The 21,565-nt window shown below is 35.6% G+C and overlaps 2 protein-coding genes across 6 annotated transcripts in view; one reads left to right on the top strand and one right to left on the bottom strand.

The window, feature by feature from the left end:
- The window catches only part of LOC127847672 (E3 ubiquitin-protein ligase TRIM33-like), a 414,404-nt gene that overhangs the window by 19,125 nt on the left and 373,714 nt on the right, over positions 1 to 21,565 (top strand). The window contains exons 2-4 of one of the 5 annotated variants that reach the window (XM_052379723.1): positions 12,900 to 13,084; positions 13,558 to 14,579; positions 15,096 to 16,471. The exons of 3 other annotated variants lie outside the window; for them this stretch is intronic. In XM_052379723.1, coding sequence (XP_052235683.1) covers positions 12,900 to 13,084; positions 13,558 to 14,579; positions 15,096 to 15,448 — 1,560 coding nt within the window. In that variant the 3' untranslated portion in view covers positions 15,449 to 16,471. Of the gene's footprint in view, positions 1 to 12,639; positions 13,085 to 13,557; positions 14,580 to 15,095; positions 16,472 to 21,565 lie in introns of those variants that run through there. One more of the 5 variants, XM_052379724.1, reaches the window with a different exon arrangement.
- Positions 1 to 21,565, bottom strand: part of LOC127847679 (uncharacterized) — a 303,197-nt gene that overhangs the window by 207,870 nt on the left and 73,762 nt on the right. The gene's annotated exons all lie outside the window — the stretch shown is intronic.

Raw genomic sequence — 21,565 nt, 5'->3', positions numbered from 1 at the left:
TCAGAATGATCTGACTATGTCAGTGAGTACATGTTTTTACTGAGAGAATGTAATTGATGTGTTTGCCATGGGGTTTCAGCAAATAATCAGTAATTCCTACTGGTACATGTTTCATTGTAAAAAAAAAATATGTGTTAAGTAAAAAAGATAGCTGGTGGGAATAAGATTAAACTACATATATGTCTTTATGAACATAATGATTATGTAGAGAATTTACCACATTGATTCCAATCTCTTTTACTGTAAAAAAGTGTGCAGTGAGTCTGTCAAGTGATAAGATATTTGTCACCAATTATGACGAGCACAATGTCCTAACCCTGGCCAGAGATGAAACAGTTATCCACACCTTTACTGACCTAGACATGAAATGCCCAGATGGTATACATGTGACTGCTCAGGGACAGGTTCTGGTCTGTGGACGTTACTCCCGCACTGTCCTACAGCTGGATGGTGAAGGCAGGAAGAAGCTGGCAACTCTTGCTTCCATATGTGATGGACTTAATCGCCCACAGTCAGTCTTCTACAATAGGAGCTCAGCATCCATTATTGTAGGTCAACAACAGTATGTGCTGATCAGTTTCCGTTTTGGTTTCCAATATGCGAATAGCCTTGTTGTTAAAGTTAAAGAGAATTGTTTCACAAGATTCAGTGCAAACACTTTGGAACATGTACTGTCAACATGAATGCTTGGCAACACCAGACTTGTATTAACAGTTATGTTGCATCACATAATAAACCTTGATTTTTTATTTTGTTGCCAATTAATATCAGATCATTAATGGGTTTACATAATTATACATAATACATGTGCTTTCATAATAACGTGTTTGGCATCAAGGATTTCTTAATAAGTGTAATGTTTAATTGCATTTTTTTTCTCTGGATGATTTATTGTTTCCCCAAACCTTGAATGCATGATCTCACCAGAGTCAGCAATTGTATTGTTTTGTATTGTATTGTATTGCTCTTATGATTATTTATCATTTGAATTGTCATTTCACTGTATTGTGTTAATCTTGACTTAAACCTTGCAAATGACATGTACATGTATGACTTACTTGTTGTCATTTGTGATTCTCTACAATAATTGTTATGCAAAGTAAAATGAATTGTAGGATGCAATTTAGGAGTTTTGCTTTTTCATTTTATTCATTAACTGTAAAGATGAGTTCTTTTCAAATAAATATTTAGTATCATATAGTAACAATTAATGTTTTGTACGGATTTCTTCCATCATTGTTTTTAGATTTATTTTTTGTTTGTGACAATTATACGTGTATTGAAGTATTTTAAACATGTTATTTATCCTTTACCTTTCACTAAGTTTTACGAAATTAAGTTATATTAAAGTTCACATTTACCGTATTGTTTTCTAGCAATCGCATTGAATATTAAAATCAGTATTTGAATTTCACATTAACAGTCATCAGACTATTGCAAAGCAGTGCTTACTTCTTTGTGTATAGGAGACACTATTTTTTATTTTTAAGTAGCAAATTTACAATATGGTTAAATGACTTGTATATGCATTTAACAGTTGTGCTTTCTTATTACTAATTTACTGCTAGAGCTGTTTGAACTGCACATATTATCAAACGTTTTTAATAAAATACACATGACAAACACGGAGATAAGCATTCATGCATTTATCAAATTAAGCTAAATTTCATATAAAAATTGATCAAATGAGTGATGTATATTGTTGGTTTGGTAATGTTTCCACAGCCCTTAAATGGATATATTTAATTACCAATGAACTGGAATTTCTTTACTACTGTCAGATGTAATTGTTTATTACCATCATCTGACACCAAACTGTTTATTCTATAAACAAGTCTGAAATGTCTCATGGTATCATATGATCATTTTAAATCAATTGTAGTATTTGTTGAATCACGGTCTTTAATTTTAGTAAACAACAAAATAATGGAAAATGGGTTTTCATAACACTACACTCCTTCAAATATCCCATTGGCTAACAGTCTATTTAATATTCAATTAATTGTGCCATATGTATTTACATATCACAATTTTACATGATAAGGTTACGTATGCTGAATAACTAGGTAAAATCTTGGAAAAATCTTGTAAGCACTCTTTTGGCTAAATATATGACTCAATCTCAATTAAACTTGGTCAGAATGCTAATCTTGACAATTTCAAGGCCGATTTCCAATATGGGTCATGTGTGTCCAAAAGAAGGTCACTACGTAAAATCAAAGATTGTAACTAGGATAACTCAAACTTGATGAAAAGAATGTTTATCTTGACAATATCTAGTCAAAGTTAAATGTGGGTCATATGTGAAACAAAAAATCCACATGTTCAATTTTAGAAAAATCTCTAAAGGCAACATTCATGACTCAATCTTAATAAAACTTGATCAAAATGATTATCAAGAAAATATCTAGGCTGAGTTTGAAAAAGGTTCATGTGCTTCCAAAAATTAGGTCACCAAGTCAAATCTTAGAAGACCAATATTACCATTCTAGAAGCAACATTTATTACTCTGTCTTGATCAAGCTTGGTCAGAATGTTTATATTGACAAAATCAAGGCTATGTCTAACTCTGGGACAAGTGGGGTCTAAAACCATATCAGAAGTTCAAGTCTTCTACAATAGGTGAGAGATTCAGGGCCATCTGGGCCCTCTTGTGTGAATATGCATGGTGAGTGCAAATAACAAATAGCAGATAATACAGACTCAGAGTGAACTGTTTATGTATCAATAATTCAATATAGCTTAGTATTTTTTTAGCTCAGCTGAGCAAAATGTGCTCATGGTAAGCTTTTATGATCACCTTGTGTCTGTTGTGAAAAGTGTGTCGTGCAACGTCAACATTTACCTTGTTAACACTGTTGAGGCCATATTTATTGTCTGGTATTTATGAAATGGCTCACGTTAGGTCAAAAACACTCCAAAAGTCACATTTATAGTCCAATCTTTATGAAACTTGGTCAGAACATTTGTTCTTACGATATCTGCGCTAAGTGTGAAAATGGTTCTGGTCTGTTGAAAAACAAGGCCACAAGGGAGCAGGGCAGTTTTCTCTATTAAGCTATAGTAAACCCTGGTAACACTCCAGAAGTCCCCTTTTTTAACTTTGTAAGAATATTTGTTCTAATGATATCTCAGCTGAGATCGAAAATGGTTGTGGTTTGTTAAAAAAACGCTCTCTTTCGGCGGAGAAGTTTACCCTATTTGGCTATTGTAAATCTTATTTACACTATAGAAGTCACATTTTTAGTCCAATCTCCATGACACTTGGTAAGAATATTGGGGGGAAAGTGGGGTCCCTCATAAGCCTGTGCGGAATGCACATACTAATCTGAGACGACATTTTAAGCACATACATTTAACACTGTTTTTCCAGAGTGGGCTCATATCTTCACACTTGTGACCTTGGTGATCATATTTCACATGGAAGCCACCAGTTTTACATCTGCAATGAAATGCCAAACACAATTTAACAGAATTTCTTTGCTATACCTTATAAAAAGACGGTACAATTTGATATATTCCCAACTGTGATTTTGATTGTATTTCACAGTACAGCATTAAACTTCACAGCAGAGCCTTGTATTTCACAGTGCATGCTTGTATTCTACAATGCAGCCTTGTATTTCACAGTGCAGCCTTGTTTATCACAGTGCAGCTTTGTATTTCACAGCGCAGCCACCAGTGTTACACCTGTCAAGCCAAGTTCACTCAGAGTTGTACCGACACCGTGTGACCAACAATAAGGCCGCCACCTCCATGTTAAAATGTAACACGTGCAATCTGACCTTCAGAGAGCCGCTTGACCTTGAGAAACATCGGAAGCTGCATCTCGACCGCAGGTAGTTTAAATCTATGTCGTTTAGCTCAATTGCATTTAAACCTGAAGTCTTATGGAAACAAATTCATTTGCTGGGTAGATCTTGCAAGTAATGTATTTTGGAGAGATCTATAGGAAGTTACCACAGTGGGAATCGATCTAATGATCTCCTGATCGCTAGACTGACACCATATCCACAACGCCATGGCGACCTACTTGACCGTAGGTAACCCCCAGTCCTCTAAATACTGAAACATGAGAAGCTTTCTGTGATAACTGGGCTTAATGGATGTGTGTAAAGTGTCATCCTAGATAAGTCTGTGCATGTTGCACAGGCTAATCTGGGAGAACACTTTCATGGCTGGTTACAGCATTTCGGAAAATTGCACCCAGCTCTTTGAAGAAATCGTAGAAGGAAGTGATATTCCCAATAGCCATTCAGTAGTCATTGAAGAGGTTGACAGAGGCAAGTTTGCGGAAAACCATGAGGACCATTTGTCAAAAACCATGAGGACCATTTGTCAAATAATTCTGCCATTGCGATGTCGTAATGAGTGGGTAGGAAAAATTTCATGGTGTAGAACACGGAAGTTGACGTGGAGCTCGTGGAGATTGAGTACATACAGGACAAGGACATAATCACCATATCAGGTACAATATGGGCCTACCATTCAACCTCGTTCTGGGAAAACTGGGCTTAATGCGCGTGCGTATTTAAAATGTTCGTTGCAGAGGCTAATCAGGGACCACACTGCGATTTTGTTAATTTTGTGTTAAAAAGAGGTCTCTTCTAAATTAAATGCCTGTGTTGGTAGAAAAATTTCACACTGCACAGGCTAATCTGGGATGACACTTTATGCACATGCGTTAAGCCCAGTTTTCCAAGAATGAGGCTCAATTTGTTGTCCATATCTGCAATGTGCCTCCCCTTCTCCCTTTCATGTAATATGGCAATGTATAGCTTCAAATATTATGTTGGCTGGCTTGTCGTTTGTATAATCTAGTATGAGCTGGTGGAATTAAATTGCGTTAAAGAGGTTTTGTTCAAATATTTTTATATTTAAAATAGTTCAGATGCATTTATTTACAAAACTGTAAAATTAAAAATAATCTTAAAACCTTAAAAACAATTGCCTTCTCTGAAACTAGTACACGAGACTTGTTAAAGCAAAATCAGATGTACTCTCAATGTGTGTGTTCTCAATGTGTTTAATTGTAAATCCTAAATGCTGCATTCTTGGCAATTTCTCCATATTTTCTCTAGCCAACTTGACGTTGTATTCCTTTCTTTATGGTTTTGTGTTTTTTAAACCATGGTACTTTTATTTTACCATGACCCTGTGATGTTTTAAGATGAGTACTACACAGGAATACACTGAATAGCAATTTGACGTCGCCGTGGTGTAGTGGATAATGTGTCCGCCTAAGGACCGGGAGGTCACGGGTTTGATCCCCACTGTGGGAGTGTTCTTTAGATTACCCCATAGACACCACGTACTGGTTCTAGTCCCAGGAAAGGGACTTGATAGCATTTATAATAAGACTTAACCTTTCTATGCTATAGAGCTAAAATAAAAATGATTATATGCATCGCTTATAACATGTATAAAAATGACAGTAGCAAAAAAATTTATTTGCTCCTGTTGTTTGTACTGTATATAACAACGATGTAATGATACAAATCGTCGTTATACCGAAAATGCAATTAAGCAAAAGATTTCAACAGCGTGGTGAAAATTCAATACATGTTGAACAATTAAGATTATATGGATTGCCTACTGATATTTTCACACGTATTTAAAGAGCGGCAACCTTTCTTTGTTTTGCATGATATCATCGTGAATGTGGAGGTTTGGGCAGTGCTACGAGCGTATTTAACATACATTTGCTAACCATACCATGGTGTACAATCGTCTGGCATTTTTAATCTTGTAATGGCTTTTAAGTGTTTGTTTAAATATTATTGTTGAATATATATATACAATTACGCCCTTTTTTAAAGTATAAACGTTGTATATTATGGATAAAGATTATGGGAAAAAATGTACAAATTAACTTACACATGCGGATACAATTAAATAGAAAATAGTATGTTCAAGTTATTGTGTCTTTCTGATAAATATTTGTATAACAGTGATTCGACATTATTTGTAACAACACGTTTTCTAAACTAAGTGTGCGATTTTTAACACTTGGTTTGTAATAGCATATTTTTAGTGTAAACCTTATCCACGGCATTGTCAATCAAATGATCTTTTCTGTTGCAGAGGGTAACACCAGCTCCTCCTTATCGGACATTGTATCAAAATTACAGTATGAAAAAATCTGCAACCCTACAACCACTTACGGTAACCAAATGACCAGTTATGGTTACCATGGTAACCACACAACAACTGAAGGTAATCAAATAAATCGTTACCAATCAATAAGGGAGAGTAACCATGCAACCAATGCTGGTTACCAAGTTACCATTGATGGTAACCAAGCAACAAGTGAGTGTAAACAAGAAAACACTATCGGTAACGCAGCAGCCCTTAGAACTAGCATGGCGACCACAACTTTGACACATGGTGTGATCATTGATAATGCTACTCCAGAAAATAATGCGTGTGATGAAAGCAATGGATATCTCGATGGTGAAACCCTGCATGTGAGTCTGAAAGGTAAGATTATTCCTTTTTTGAATAATGAAAATGAGCCTTACGCTGGAAAACAGGGTTTATTGCATGTATGTAACGTGTCATCCCTGATAAGCCTGTGCAGTCCACACGGGTTAATCAGGTAAACACTTTCCACTTTTATGGAATTTCTCGGTGAAAGGAAGTCTAGGTGGAAAGTGTAGTCCCTTATTAGCCTGTGGGTACCGCACAAGCTAATCTTTCACAACTTTCTATGCACATGCATTAAGCCCCGTTTTTCCACAGCGAGGCTCAAATGAATGTGTAGGGGTTATGCATATAACCAAGTATAATATTTATCTGGAATGTCAATCATAAGTGAGGTCCACCAAACACACTCAGGTCTTATCTGAATTGTGTATATGTGTATTAGAAGATTATCACGGTTTTCTTGTGCCTTGACCATTAATAATTGTAGTCTATCAAATTACCAGATAGTCTTTTTCAAACCAAATCTAGTTACATTTGTAATAGTAATCTCCGTTTGTTGAACATTAACCTTGGTTGTCACGATCTAATTTTTATGATAAATCATTATCAAGATTTTTGCACAACTGGGTTGTTATTTCATGTATGTACTATTTTATCAGAGCATTTAAGGTGGTATGGATAAACATGAAGTCATGTGAGGCCTAGAAACAGACCAGTATGAGGCTTTGATAACACTGTATTGATAAGTGCAGGACATGATTAACTTATTTCTTATCCACCATTCACCAAATATTGTCTAACTTCTATTATTTAATGCTCATAAATAGTGCAACTGTGTCAGAAATGAAAACAAATGTCTCGTGTTACCTATGTTGAACGATGCTTTATTTAATCAAAAAGGATGTTCTTTGGTATCAATTTTGGAAAAACAGAAACAAACAAAATCAATAGTTATATGATAAAGCTTAAGCATTTCAGGTGGCGTATAGGCATGTGTATCTATCAGTCCGCACACCTTCAAACACACACACACAGTTATGTGTAATGAGATTTAAATTATCATATCATAAGTCTGGAGCAGTGCTCCAGTTGGGTTTAAATGGAAGAGCGCCCCACCCTGCCACTCTGAAGCCCCGCCCTTCCCTTCCGAGATCCCGTCCTGCCCTTGTATTTATTGAAAAATTATTATTTTTTGTGTTAACTTATGATAATTTATCAATCACTTTTTTACATTGAAATAAATTTATTCTTCATTGTAGACATTTTATTTGCATGGTTTAATAATAATGGTAATAATATATTATAACAATAATAATTAACATTAAAAGTAATATGCAACAGGGAGCATTCCAGATACCATTGCGCGCTCAAAAGTGCCATTTTGACAAAATACTGCGCGTCGAAAATGCCCTTTTGACAAATTAGCCACCCACCCTGCCCTTTTCAAATCACAGCTGGAGCACTTCCGGATGATGTCCTTTTGTATTGTGTCACGCATGATGTCCTTTTGGTAGGATGTCACATATGATGTCCTTTGGTATTATGTCACAAATGATGTCATTTGGTGTGATGTCACAAATGTTGTCCTTTGGTTTGATGTCACAAATGTTGTCCTTTGGTATGATGTCACATATGATATCCTTTGGTATTATGTCACAAATGCTGTCGTTTGGTATGATGTCACACATGTTGTCCTTTGGTATGATGTCACATATGATGTCCTTTAGTATTATGTCACAAATGTTATCCTTTGGTATGATCTCAAAAACCATGTCATTTGTTGTGATGTCACAAATGTTGTCCTTTGGTATAATGTCACCAATGATGTCCTTTGGTATTGTATCACAAATATTGTCCTTTTGTATGATGTCACAAATGATGTCCTTTGGTATGATGTCACAAATGTTGTCCTTTGGTATGATGTCACAAATTTTGTCATTTGGTATGATGTCACAAATGTTGTCCTTTTGTATGATGTCACATATTATGTCCTTTGGTATTATGTCACAAATGTTGTCCTTTGATATGATGTCACAAATGTTGTCCTTTGGTATGATATCACCAATGATGTCCTTCGGTATTATGTCACAAATGTTGTCCTTTGGTATGATGTCACAAACGATGTCATTTGGTGTGATATCACAAATGTTGTCCTTTGGTATAATGTCACCAAAGATGTCCTTTGGTATTATGTCACAAATGTTGTCCTCTGGTATGATGTCACAAATGATGTCATTTGGTGTGATGTCACAAATGTTGTCCTTTGGTATAAGGTCACCAATGATGTCCTTTGGTATTATGTCACAAATGTTTCATTTGGTATGATGTCACAAATGATGTCATTTGGTATGATGTCACACATGATCTTCTTTGGTATGATGTCACCCATGATGTCCTTTGGTATGATGTCACATTGAGATATGGAAAAACAGAAACATGCACTATAAATAGTCATAGGATTAAGCTTAAGCATATAAGGTGGCTTATAAGCATGTGTGTCAGTCGCTCCGTAATCTCTCAAAACACCAAAACAGTTATATGTAATGAGATAAAATAAAACAGTGTTTTTTTCACCATTTTGGAATGGGGCTGGGTCCTTTTGGATTGGGAACAATTGTGTTGTTTTTACTAACATATACTTAAAAATTTAGAATAAAATTGATTTCATTATTAATTTACTAAGCTGCAATTTATAAAGCTGGATGGGACATAACTTAATGTTGAGACAAATTAAGTTCTTTTTTCGGAAACCTTCAATTTGGCATAGTTATGTCCTATTTAGGAAAAATGTATACTTTTTTCCATTGGCAATGGGTTCCACTACAGGCCCCACATTTGATAGAAAAAACACACTTAAAAGTCATATCATTAGTCTGGAGTAACAATATTAACAGAAAATCATGAGAGTGCGTGTCATAGTTATCATTAATAACAACTAAAATGAATTGAAACTTCAAATATTGACAAACTTTAACTGTCCAACACTTCATGAGAGTGATTTTAAGTGGACGTGTTAAACGTATGGACCGACGAGAACAACCAGACAAATGAGTACACTAGAAACATGATCGATACTGCTGTAATATTCGGCAAAACATCTGTGCTGTTTCAGGTGGTACTGGTCAGTCGCTACGCTAATCAACAAGCACATGCTGGAGTATTAGGCTCAACATCTGTGCTGTTTCAGAGGGTACTGATCAGTCGCTGAACATCTGTGCTGTTTCAGGTGGTGCTGGTCAGTCGTTGACGCTGATCAACAAGCACAGGTTGGAGTATTAGGCTCAATATCTGTACGGTTTTAGAGGGTACTGGTCAGTCGCTGACCCTGATCAACAAGAGCAGGCTTGAGTATTAGGCTCAATATCTGTACTGTTTCAGGGGGTACTTGTCAGTCGCTGACCCTGATCAACAAGAGCAGGCTTGAGTATTAGGCTCAATATATGTACTGTTTCAGGGGGGTACTGGTCAGTCGCTGACCCTGATCAACAAGCGCAGGCTTGAGTATAAGGCTCAATATCTGTACTGTTTCAGGGGGTACTGGTCAGTAGCTGACCCTGATCAACAAGCGCAGGCTTGAGTATTAGGCTCAATATTTGTACTGTTTCAGGGGGGTACTGGTCAGTCGCTGACCCTGATCAACAAGCACAGGTTGGAGTATTAGGCTCAATATCTGTACTGTTTCAGGGGGGTACTGGTCATTCGCTGACCCTGATCAACAAGCGCAGGCTGTAGTATTAGGCTCACTATCTGTGCTGATTCCGTCGGTACTGGTCAGGCACTAAACCTCTGTGCTGTTTCAGGTGGTACTGGTCAGTCCCTAAACATATGCGCTGTTTCAGGTGGTACTGGTCAGTCACTAAACTTCTGTGCTGTTTCAGGTGGTACTGGTCAGTCCCTAAACATATGCGCTGTTTCAGGTGGTACTGGTCAGTCACTAAACTTCTGTGCTGTTTCAGGTGGTACAGGTCAGCCCCTGAACATATGTGCTGTTTCAGGTGGTACTGGTCAGTCACTAAACTTGTGTGCTGTTTCAGGTGGTACTGGTCAGTCACTAAACTTCTGTGCTGTTTCAGGTGGTACTGGTCAGTCGCTTAACTTCTGTGTTGTTTCAGGTGGTACTGGTCAGTCACTAAACTTCTGTGTTGTTTCAGGTGGTACTGGTCAGTCACTGACCATGATCAACAACGCAGGTTGGAGCAGATGACCCAGGGATCTGAAGTGGTGGACGTGGAACTGCAGAAGGTAACCAGGTCCAAGTACTTTTGGGCCGCGCTGTGTGAAAACAGGGCTAAATGCATGAGCATAAAGTGTTGTTCCAGAGTAGAGTAGCATGTGCAGTCCGCACAGGCGAATCAGGGACGACACTCTCAGCCTTTATGGATTTTTTTAATTTAAAGTATTTTTTTAAACAAAAATCCTGTTTATGAAGAAAGTGTCTTCCACACAGGCTAATCAGGAATGACCATTTACAAACATGCATTAAGTCCCATTTTTTCCCCAGAAAATGGCTTTTGTAGTTTGTTTATGACACTACTTTCAGTAGGGGTTTAGGGGTCGAAATTGATAAGCACAAAACTACCGATCCGTCGCTTTAGTCAAACATGTTAATCTTAGAGTTCAAGAAGATGGTTTGTTCTTTATTTAGCGTTTAAGCTCACCTGAGCACAATGTGATCACCTTTTGTCCATTGTGAGTTTTCTATCATCAACATTTATCTACTTTACACTCTAGAGGACACATTTATTGCCGATTTTCATGTAACTTGATCACAAGATTTGTCCCAATGATATCTTGGCTGAGTTCAAAACTGTGTTATTTAAGGTAAAAAACTAAGTCAAATTGAAGAATAGCTTGTTAACTCTCTATAAGTCACATAAAGTGCAATTTTCATTACTTCTTGATAACATGCACGAAGTCACATTTTTAGTCGAATCAACATGCAACTGTGTCAGAAAATTTTGTTCTCATGATATCTTAGCTAAGTTCAAAATCGTTTCGATCCGTTGAAAAACATGGCCACCAGTTGACGGGGCAGTTTTCCTTATATTGCTTTAGTAAATTCTTGTTTACACTCTAGACGTCATATTTATTTTCCAATCTTCCTGAAACGTGGTTAGAACATTTGCTCCAATAATATCTTTGATTATTTCATAAATGGTTTGGGTTAGTTGAAAAGCATAGCTTCCAGGAGACAATCGGCACAAAACACAGTTGATCAGAAAAATAAAGGCATTACTTTTCCTACTAAACAATAGAAACATTCTCTTCTTTGATGAGCAACAGGAGTCACATGATTATTTATGTTTTCTTTGAAGTTTTGTACTCTATATATCTTTGAAAAAAAATCCTTTAAGATTAAAAATGAACACATTGTGCCACCCACAGCATGATGTCTGCAAAAGACGAAAATTAGGAAAAATACAGCCTAGTTCATCAATTGTACTTTGATTTACTGAAGTTTCATGTTTGCTATTGGTAAACAATATATGCTTCGTCTAGCCAAGTTTGATGCATGTTTGACAAACACAGTGGTAGTAATTGCAGCAACATGTAGAAGCATATTTAAATCAAAAGTGGATCCTTTAATTGAGTTATACAGTTCACATAGAGTTGTAATATCCATTTACTTTTTTTTTTCGACCGTGTTATATTTTCAGGATCGGTCATGCATCAGTATATCCCCTGTAAGTTAAATTCTCACTGTTAAAAGTGTATTTTTTGTGCTAGCTTTCAGCTAAATTTATTGTAAAAGATTGCTCCCATCAACGTTAGGAGATACCCAACGTGCTTTCATATAAGTGGTCAGGTTGAAAAAGAAAAACAGTATTGGGCGTATCATATACCTAGTGGTTCTGTTGAAAACTGTTTCAATGTAAATATCAGTTTAATTATGTGAATGGAAAATTAAGACGTCTCTACTCTAGTTAAACTGTTAACTGATATAATTTTAGCATATGTCTTTTCAAATATATATTTTATGAACATTATAATTGTTTATTGTATACCTTACATACATTTAAAAAACAAGAGTTGTTCTACAAATATTGCTTGAATTTCACTTTTTTACCTTAAAATGCTTTAAAGTGCTTGAAGTTTGACTGCAGGTTTCTGAATGATCGTACAGGCTTTGTTGTATGATAACGTCCTACTCATATGATTTGATAATGCGTACTGGTACATGAGTTCAAGTACTGATAACACAAATGTGTATCATTCAACAGTACCGTCCAAAGTAATAGATTAGATGATTTAAGCCACCAGTTGAAGGGGTGTAATTTAATGGGCACAGATTTCTTAAGAATATTTATAATAAAGGGATTAAGATGGCATTGTTTTCTCAGTCAACTGTGGGTAAAGGCTCTGATTCATTTACAGACTTTTGTTGTTCACCGTGTCAAGAGCACAAAATTGACCAGTGGGCCGAGTTTTACTGCGATAACTGTCTAAAATTTTATTGTGCAAAATGTATTAACTTGCATGGTCAGTTGTTTGGAAAACATGTGACATATGGAAGGGGAGACACAAGTAAGTGGCCAGTGTCCAAGGAAGTGGAGGATTTCATTCAGAAATGTGACCTTCATGAAGACAAACGGCTAGAGATGTTTTGTAATGACCACAATCAGCTGTGCTGCACTAATTGTGCTTTCCTCAATCACAGGTAATTAAGACATGTATATGCTTTCAAATATAATTGGTCAATGTTGTGTGAAAAAGGGGTTTAATGCTTGTGCATAAAGTGTCGTCCCTGATTAGCCTGTGCAGAGAATCAGGGACTACACATTTCGCTTTTGTGCTATTTTTTTCAAGAAAGTCTCTTTTTAGCCAAAATCAAATTTAGACCGAAAATATTTGGAACAACACTTTAGGCACATGCATTAAACCCCTTTTTGACAGAGCAAGGTTCATTTGTTTTCATAAAAAGACCATTCAATCTATCATTATTTAGATCAATTTTGGCAAAGTGTTTATTGAAATTATAAATTGAAACTAAATTATTACATTCCATAGGTAACACTATTATCCCTGAAAAGAGCATTTTGAAAACAGGATAGATCTGATAAAGTGTTTACATATTTTTATTTCATGCTCATTTAGACCACATAAAAATATTGATGTATGGTTTCATTTCAGACAATGTGCTAAAGTAGTGCTTATATCTGAGTCAGTGAAAGGACCTTTGCCAGACTTGCAGCAACTATCAAGAAAGATTCAAACTGTTCTTGTAGAACTAAAAAAACTTCAGAATTATTGGGACACCAATATGCAGTCTTTGCAGGTTTCGTACAACAAACAATTACATGAAATAGGTCAAACACGCCAGAAAATAAATACAATTTTAGACGAGATTGAAAATACAACATTGAAAGAGCTAGAAGATAAGATGACGACTCTGAAAGCTTCGGTCAACACTAATGTGGACAATTGCAGCAAGCTTCAAAATGAACTGACACGACTCAGAGACACAATACATGACATTGTTGATAAGGGTAAAGCAGAACTCTCGTTTATTGCAAGTAAAAAATGTCTGGAAAAAATTAATCAGTCTGAAACATATCTGAAAGAGAACTTAGTTCAGGTAGAAAGTTCACTGACATTCCATGTTGACAGTGATTTTCAACAGCACTTGTCTAAATTGTCAGGTCTGGGGAGGATTGTGGTATGTACATGTACTCAGGCTGTGCCTCTGCCTGGTGCCCCGAACAAGGTATTGGCTGTGCAAGGAAAGTCAGAGTATGATGTGAGCATAGCAAGTGATGTAAAGAATAGATTTGATATAAGAGCCATCTGTGTTCTCTCAAATGATCAGATCCTTGTTGCAGATTATACTAATAAAAGAGTTAAGCTACTTGATCATCAATACCAGGTTGTGGGACATTGTGATTTAAATGCTTATCAATTTGACATGTGTCGTATCACCTCAAGTGAAGTAGCTGTTGCTGTGGATGTCGATCAGAAAAATGAGGTTCAGTTTGTCTCTGTGAATGACGGGAGGCTGGTTAAGGGCAGGAAGTTACGGTTTAAACATCCATGTTATGGTATTGCTCACAATCTGCAATACCTGTATCTCACTTCTGGTACTGCACTTTACAAGTATTCAATGAGTGGAGACCTGCTTATCAAGCTGTATGAGAATAAATCATACCCGTTGACAGGTAATAGAATGGTGGATATAACTTTTTTTTTTTATAAATAATTATAAGGAATTTTCATATTCTATAATGATTTTTACATATTCGCTTAAATGTTAAATTGTTAAGTTACTTTTGCATATTGCAGATAGTTATGTTTTCAAATAATATACATTAAACTTTCACCCTATGTAAATGAAACCTACTCAACAATAATGCCCATCCTTTGCTAAGTGGTGTCTTGACTTATTTTTTACTGTTTAGCAGTTGGTATTGGTTTTAGAGATTATTTTAAATAATTCCATGACAGTAATTATGTCAGCAAGCACTGACTATGTCAGTGACTACATTTACTTACTTAGAAAATGATATTGATGTGTACGTCATGGGGTTTCAGTAAATAATCATTCATTCATTGTAAGAAATATCATAATCTATTAATTAAAATAAATAGCTGGTGTGAATAAGATGTAACCGTGTCTTAATTAACATAATGATCCTGTAAAGAATTTACTACATTGATTCTACTCTCTTTTGCAGTAAATAAGTGTGCAGTGAGTCCGTCAGGTGACAAGATATTTGTCACCAACTATTCCCACAGCAAGGTTCTCACCCTGGACAGAGATGGCACAGTTTTCCACACCTTTACCGACCCAGACCTGAAAGTCCCAGAAGGTATACATATGACTGCCCTGGGACAGGTGCTGGTCTGTGGAGAGGCATCCAGCACTATCCTACAGCTTGATGGTGAAGGCAAGAAGAAGCTGGCAACTCTTGCTACCAGGAGGGATGGACTTGATCGCCCACTGTCAGTCTCCTACAACAGGAACACAGCATCCATCATTGTGGGTCAAACATGTGTCACAAACATTCTTGTAATTAAATTAAAATAGTTTTGTTTCACAAGATTCTGTACATACATTTTAGAAAATGTACTTGCAACATGAATGCTTGGCAACACCGAACTTTAATTAAGTGTTCTGTTTCATCTCATGATTCACCTCGTTGAGTTATTTTGTTCCTCAATAATGTAAGATCATGAATAGGTTTATAAAGTACTTTCATCATAAAAAATCATGGCATCAAGGATATTTAATTAGGTGTTATGCTTAATTGTATAATTCACCCTGGATGATATATTATGTTGTCACACTCTTTTAAAGCAAGCTACCAACTGTTCCAAGGAATCAACTGAAACGCTGTGATGATTATTTTTCATTTGAATTGTATATAGTCTGCGTATTTGTATGATCTTTGTCTATATCTTGGAAATGAGGAATATGTATATATGTGACTTACTTGTTGTCATTTGTGATGCTCTACAATATGTTTGTGTGATTGCTATGCAAAGTAAAATGAACAATGGGATGCAGATGAGGAGAGAAGGTTTTACATTTTCATTTTATTCTCTGTCAGCATTTGTTTTGTTTTAAGAAATGTTTTGTTTCATAGAGTAACAATTGATATTTTAATTGTACAGATTTCTTCCATTGATGTTTTTAGATTTTATTTTTGTTGATGAGAATTGTACATGTAATTAATGTATGTCAAACGTGTTATTTGACGTTACCTTTCACTATATCGTCTGTTTAGCGCAACACTGTTCGAACTCAATTTCACAAAAGTTTTTAGGAAATAGAAAAAATTTGGTATTATGTTGCTTCTTTAGATATGCCATATGTTTTTTTCTTAAAATATTCTAATTTTGAAGTACTATATTAAATATATCTGAATTATAACATACGATAAATTGTAAAAGAGATATTAAGCATTATTGAAGTTAGAACAGTTTTCCCACTAAAAACATAGTTTATTTGCTTTTTTATTTGGGGGAACACTGTTCTTACTCAAGTTAGAACAGTATTGCACCTAAGAATTATTGTTGTTTGCTCAAATTAAATGTGTGCAACACTGTTCCAAGTGAATTTATGATTCACACTTATTTAGTTACGGTTGTTTATTTTATACTTTCCGGTGGTTCAAAGAGATATTAGAGAAATAAAACTGATAATTCACTGTTTCAAACAGTGAAAAATAACAGTGAGAATTATCGATAATTTTCACTGTTAACTGTTAAATGACCATCATTTTTTTGACGAAATGACGTCATTATCCCAGCGGAATTCTTTAGTTAAGCTCTTTGACAATGTTAATAAACGGTGAAAAAAAACCATAAAATAAAAAAAAAAATTGTTGGATTCGGTGGAATATCGATTTTAATTCACTCATGATCATAGAAAATATAAATGATTTGTAATCGATATTCCACCGAATCGAACAAATATCCTCTATTAAAAACAATAATTATTTAAGACATAAACCTTTAATTAACAAATGTCTGTTACACAAAACTGAACATAATATATTGACACTGTGTTTTTTAATCATGCAATTATTTAGCCTCACTCAGGAAGAACCGGGATTAATGCATATGCTTAGTGAAGACTGCACAGGCTTATCTGGTGTGAAATGGGATTAATCCATATGCTTAGTGAAGACTGCACAGGCTAATCTGGTGTGAACTGGGGTTAATGCATATGCTTAGTGAAGACTGCACAGGCTTATCTGGTGTGAACTGGGATTAATCCATATGCTTAGTGAAGACTGCACAGGCTAATCTGGTGTGAACTGGGGTTAATGCATATGCATAGTGAAGACTGCACAGGCTAATCTGGTGTGAACTGGGGTTAATGAATATGCTTAGTGAAGACTGCACAGGCTAATCTGGTGTGAACTGGGGTTAATCCATATGCTTAGTGAAGACTGCACAGGCTTATCTGGTGTGAACTGGGATTAATCCATATGCTTAGTGAAGACTGCACAGGCTAATCTGGTGTGAACTGGGGTTAATGCATATGCTTAGTGAAGACTGCACAGGCTAATCTGGTGTGAACTGGGGTTTATGCATATGCATAGTGAAGACTGCACAGGCTAATCTGGTGTTACATGTAACGCACATGCATTTATTCCAGTTTGCTGAAGATAGCAAGTTTTGATACTTTCATGGCTGGAATTTATGAAGATTTGTGGGAAAAAATAAGAGAAAACTAACTAAATGTCCATTTATGATGGCCATGAATTATCACAACAGTTACTCAGTTACTTAGTTAGTGTGTTTAATAATTTGACATTAAAGTATTGAGAACCAATAAATAGTGAAAACCTACAACAGGGTCAGTTGTTGTAGCGCTGGGCTATAACTCAGAGGCTTGTGGTTTCAATCCCTGGCCCAGTAACATACCGTATTTTTTTTGCAACCAGCATAAAACCAGAACAGCCTGCTAGTAACTCGCAGTCTGTTCAGGTTTTATGCTGTTTGCTACTCATCAGTATCTTAGAATAGTACATATCAAAGCGGTAAAGGGTTAATTAATTGATGTTGTGTCTGAAATTTTGGACATAAAAAAATATTTAAAAAAAAACAGGTGTCCGAAAATTTAGAGACAAACAATTTACAGACACTAAAAATATTGCATTGATGATCAGATACGGGTATTCAATGTGTATAGTTTCAATTATTTCAACGAATAATAACCCGTGTTTTGTGAAGTAACACACAGTATTAAATTAGTTGTATGTTTCATTCCATTCTGTTGGGTGAAACAATTGTATATTACCGGTATACATCATTATTTACCCTTATAACGCACATATAATGGTCATTTGCCTAATGGCATCGTCTGTAAGGTTTTATGACCTTAATCCGGTTGTAAAATCGCATGTTCAAAGTGTCACCTGATATGTGCAACTTGGTAGATTGTTGGTATATGACATTGTCCAAAAATTTTTTAATTAAATTAAGTCATTAATTATGGACGGAAAACTGTATGTCCGAAAATTAAAAGTCACTAAAAATAATTATTTTGGCCAAAAAGTTGGTGTCCGCCAATTTTAAAGTGTCCGAGACTTAGAGTTTTTACGATAACTTGTGTGAAGTTGATCATGAAATCCTTTCTTTGGCCATACTCCCCCTGGCTCTGATTCAATTTCTACAGTTGTCAGTTACTGGTACAAGTATGTGTACTTTATTGTAGTAAACCCGCTAACCCGGAAAAAGTGTGAGTACTTTGTACAAGTAAAGCAGCTATTTTAGGAAAAGTGTGAATACTTTGTACTAGTAAACCAGCTAACCCAGGAAGTGTGATTACTTTGTTCTAGTAAACCAGCTATTCCAGGAAAAATGTGAGTACTTTGTACTAGTAAACCAGCTATCCCTGGAAAAGTGTGAGTACTTTGTACTAGTAAACCAGCTATTCCAGGAAAAGTGTGAGCACTTTGTACTAGAAAAACCAGCTAACCCAGGAAAAGTGTGAGTACTTTGAATTAGTAAACCAGCTATTCCAGGAAAAGTGTGAGTACTTTGTATTAGTAAACCAGCTATTCCAGGAAAAGTGTGAGTATTTTGTACTAGTAAACCAGCTAACCCAGGAAAAGTGTGAGTACTTTGTACTAGTAAACCAGCTATTCAAGGAAAAGTGTGAGTACATTGTACTTATAAACCAGCTAACCCAGGAGAAGTGTGAGTAATTTGTACTAGTAACCCAAATATTCCAGGTAAAGAGTGAGTACTTTGTACTAGTAAGCCAGCTATCCCTGGAGAAGTGTGAGTACTTTGTAGTAGTAAACATGCTTACACAGGAAAAGTGTGAGACGGAAAACTGACCGACTTGACATACATGTAAGTGAACAACTGTGACAAGTGTCGAAATATGCAATTAAAAATTTAACAAACATACTGACTAGAATTTGTTTATTTACTTGCACTTGATGGACATATCAAGGCCAGCACTGCAAGATTGTATAAAGTATGTACTCAGTAGTTTTAATATTTTTATTTTCTGGCAAAATTTAAACATCTTTATAAGTGTAAATGAATGGCTGAAAAATTGCTCTGTAAATCAACGAAATTGGTTCACAATGTACATGCGCTTTAACTAAACAACATTTGTGTTGCATAAATATTCACACTTTGTCTATCATTAATGTCAACTCAAAACTGATTATCCAACAAAATTCATGTAACAGATTGTATTCAGGCTTTGATGGTGAACATGCTAATTTACGCTCGATGAGTCATTGTCAGCTAGGGCACTACTTAAATGTACCCCAGGAGCAAACAAAAATATAATAAAATGTACCCAGCCAATTAAGAATGTACACAAGTTTCAACATTATTTTTAAAGTATGAATTTTCGATAATAAAGAGGCCATTTTACAAAATATTGACATTAATATTAACATAATTTGAAAAAAGTAGCCGATAATTCACGGGTATGCTTTAGTATATTTTCCATTCCTGGGGTACATCTAAGTATACTTAAGAGTACCCCTGGTACATTTAAGTAGTACCCAAGCTGACAATGACTAATCAAGCCATATAATTTAAGACTAATAATATGAGCGTCTTTCTTAGAAAACTGGGCTTAATGCATGTGCGTAAAGTTTGCGCTTTATCTTTTAAAGGCAGTCACTTCTAAACAAAAATCCATGTTAGGCTAAAAAGTGTTGTCCCTGATTAGCCTGTGCAGACATGCATAAGCCCCCCCCACCTGTTTTCCCAGAGTGAGGCTCATATTAACAAAAGAGTATTATTAGACAGCATGTTGCAATGACAATGTGTTCGTTGTACATAGAGAATACTAGGATAGCGTTGAATAGAGAAGTTTATGTTGCCAGGCTCACACAGAACGCCGAGAGCGCGAGCCTTGGCGAGCCGAGCAACATAAACTTCTCTCTAATCAATGCTAATCCTAGTATTTTTTACTAAACAAGAAAAATAACAAACAAACGTGGCATGTTTGGAAACAAAAAAAAAAACAAACACAAGGAACGAGTGTTTGTTTGTTAATGACGTTTATTTGTCCGTGCACGCAACAGGTTTATTCAACAACGTGGGATAGAGGCTAGTCTATTCCATGGGTTGTTATACCATCAATGTCGAAGTGAAGATGGGATAAAATGCATGTGTAGTTTTATTTGAAAGGAGTTAAAGTGTTTAACATTTTAAAAACAATTGTATTCTATATATTAAAGGTGTCTCATGTTGCTTTTGTAAAAACAATTACTAAAAATATAACTTGTAGTTCATAACATACAAGTCACAAGGCAGGTAATAAACATAAACAATGATGCCCAAGCAAGTAAAACTCACGGCCTTTTCGTTCAAAAGTCGAGCTTAAAAAAAGTAGGAACAAATATTGTTACAAAGTGTTTTGTAAATACCTTAACCATGTATTAACTTTATAACGCCCATCGGATTTGTAAAATGCCAAAATAGAGAAAAATAATTTTTCTAGAAAAGAAAAATGTCAAATCGGTCGCCATACTACTATTACACAATTGGTTGTGTACACTGTCCATGTAAAACACGCACCGACTTATTGAATTAAAATTTGTGTAGTACACATGATTTACATGATTTAACATTCGCCTTTTTAAATACATGATTTAGTACGGTAATCACAATTATTCACATCAATCTATCACTCATCAACATTGTGGGTTCAACTTTGGTTCGTCGGATGACGATTTCGAACTCGAGTCAAGTAGTGGGGTTGATGAAATAATCGAGCTCATTTCCTGCTTTTCATTGAGGTCATCTCTCTGAGTGTATTTGCTTCTTATGTGTGAATGGTGTTAAACTAGTTTGCAGCCTCGCAGTGAGAGATAAACATTTGTGTCGGATTAGCAGTGTGTAGTTGAAATGTAATGAATATCATACGTTCTTAGGTGTAATTCCAAGGTTCGTATAAGCCTAACGTTAAAGGGATCTTTTCACGCTTTGGTAAATTGACAAAATTGAAAAAAGTTGTTTCAGATTCGCAAATTTTCGTTTTAGTTATGATATAAGTGAGGAAACAGTAATACTGAACATTTACCATGCTCTTATATAGCCATTATATGCATCTTTTGACGATTTTAAAACCTAAAAGTTATAAAGCGTTGCAACGCGAAACGATTGAATAATTTGGAGAGTTCTGTTTTTGTCGTTAAATTTTGTGCAACTACGA

The sequence above is a fragment of the Dreissena polymorpha genome, chromosome 10, assembly GCF_020536995.1.
Source record: "Dreissena polymorpha isolate Duluth1 chromosome 10, UMN_Dpol_1.0, whole genome shotgun sequence".
Lineage (NCBI taxonomy): Eukaryota > Metazoa > Mollusca > Bivalvia > Myida > Dreissenidae > Dreissena > Dreissena polymorpha.
Note: the sequence above shows the minus strand (reverse complement) of the source record. Positions and strands in the feature narration are given on the sequence as shown.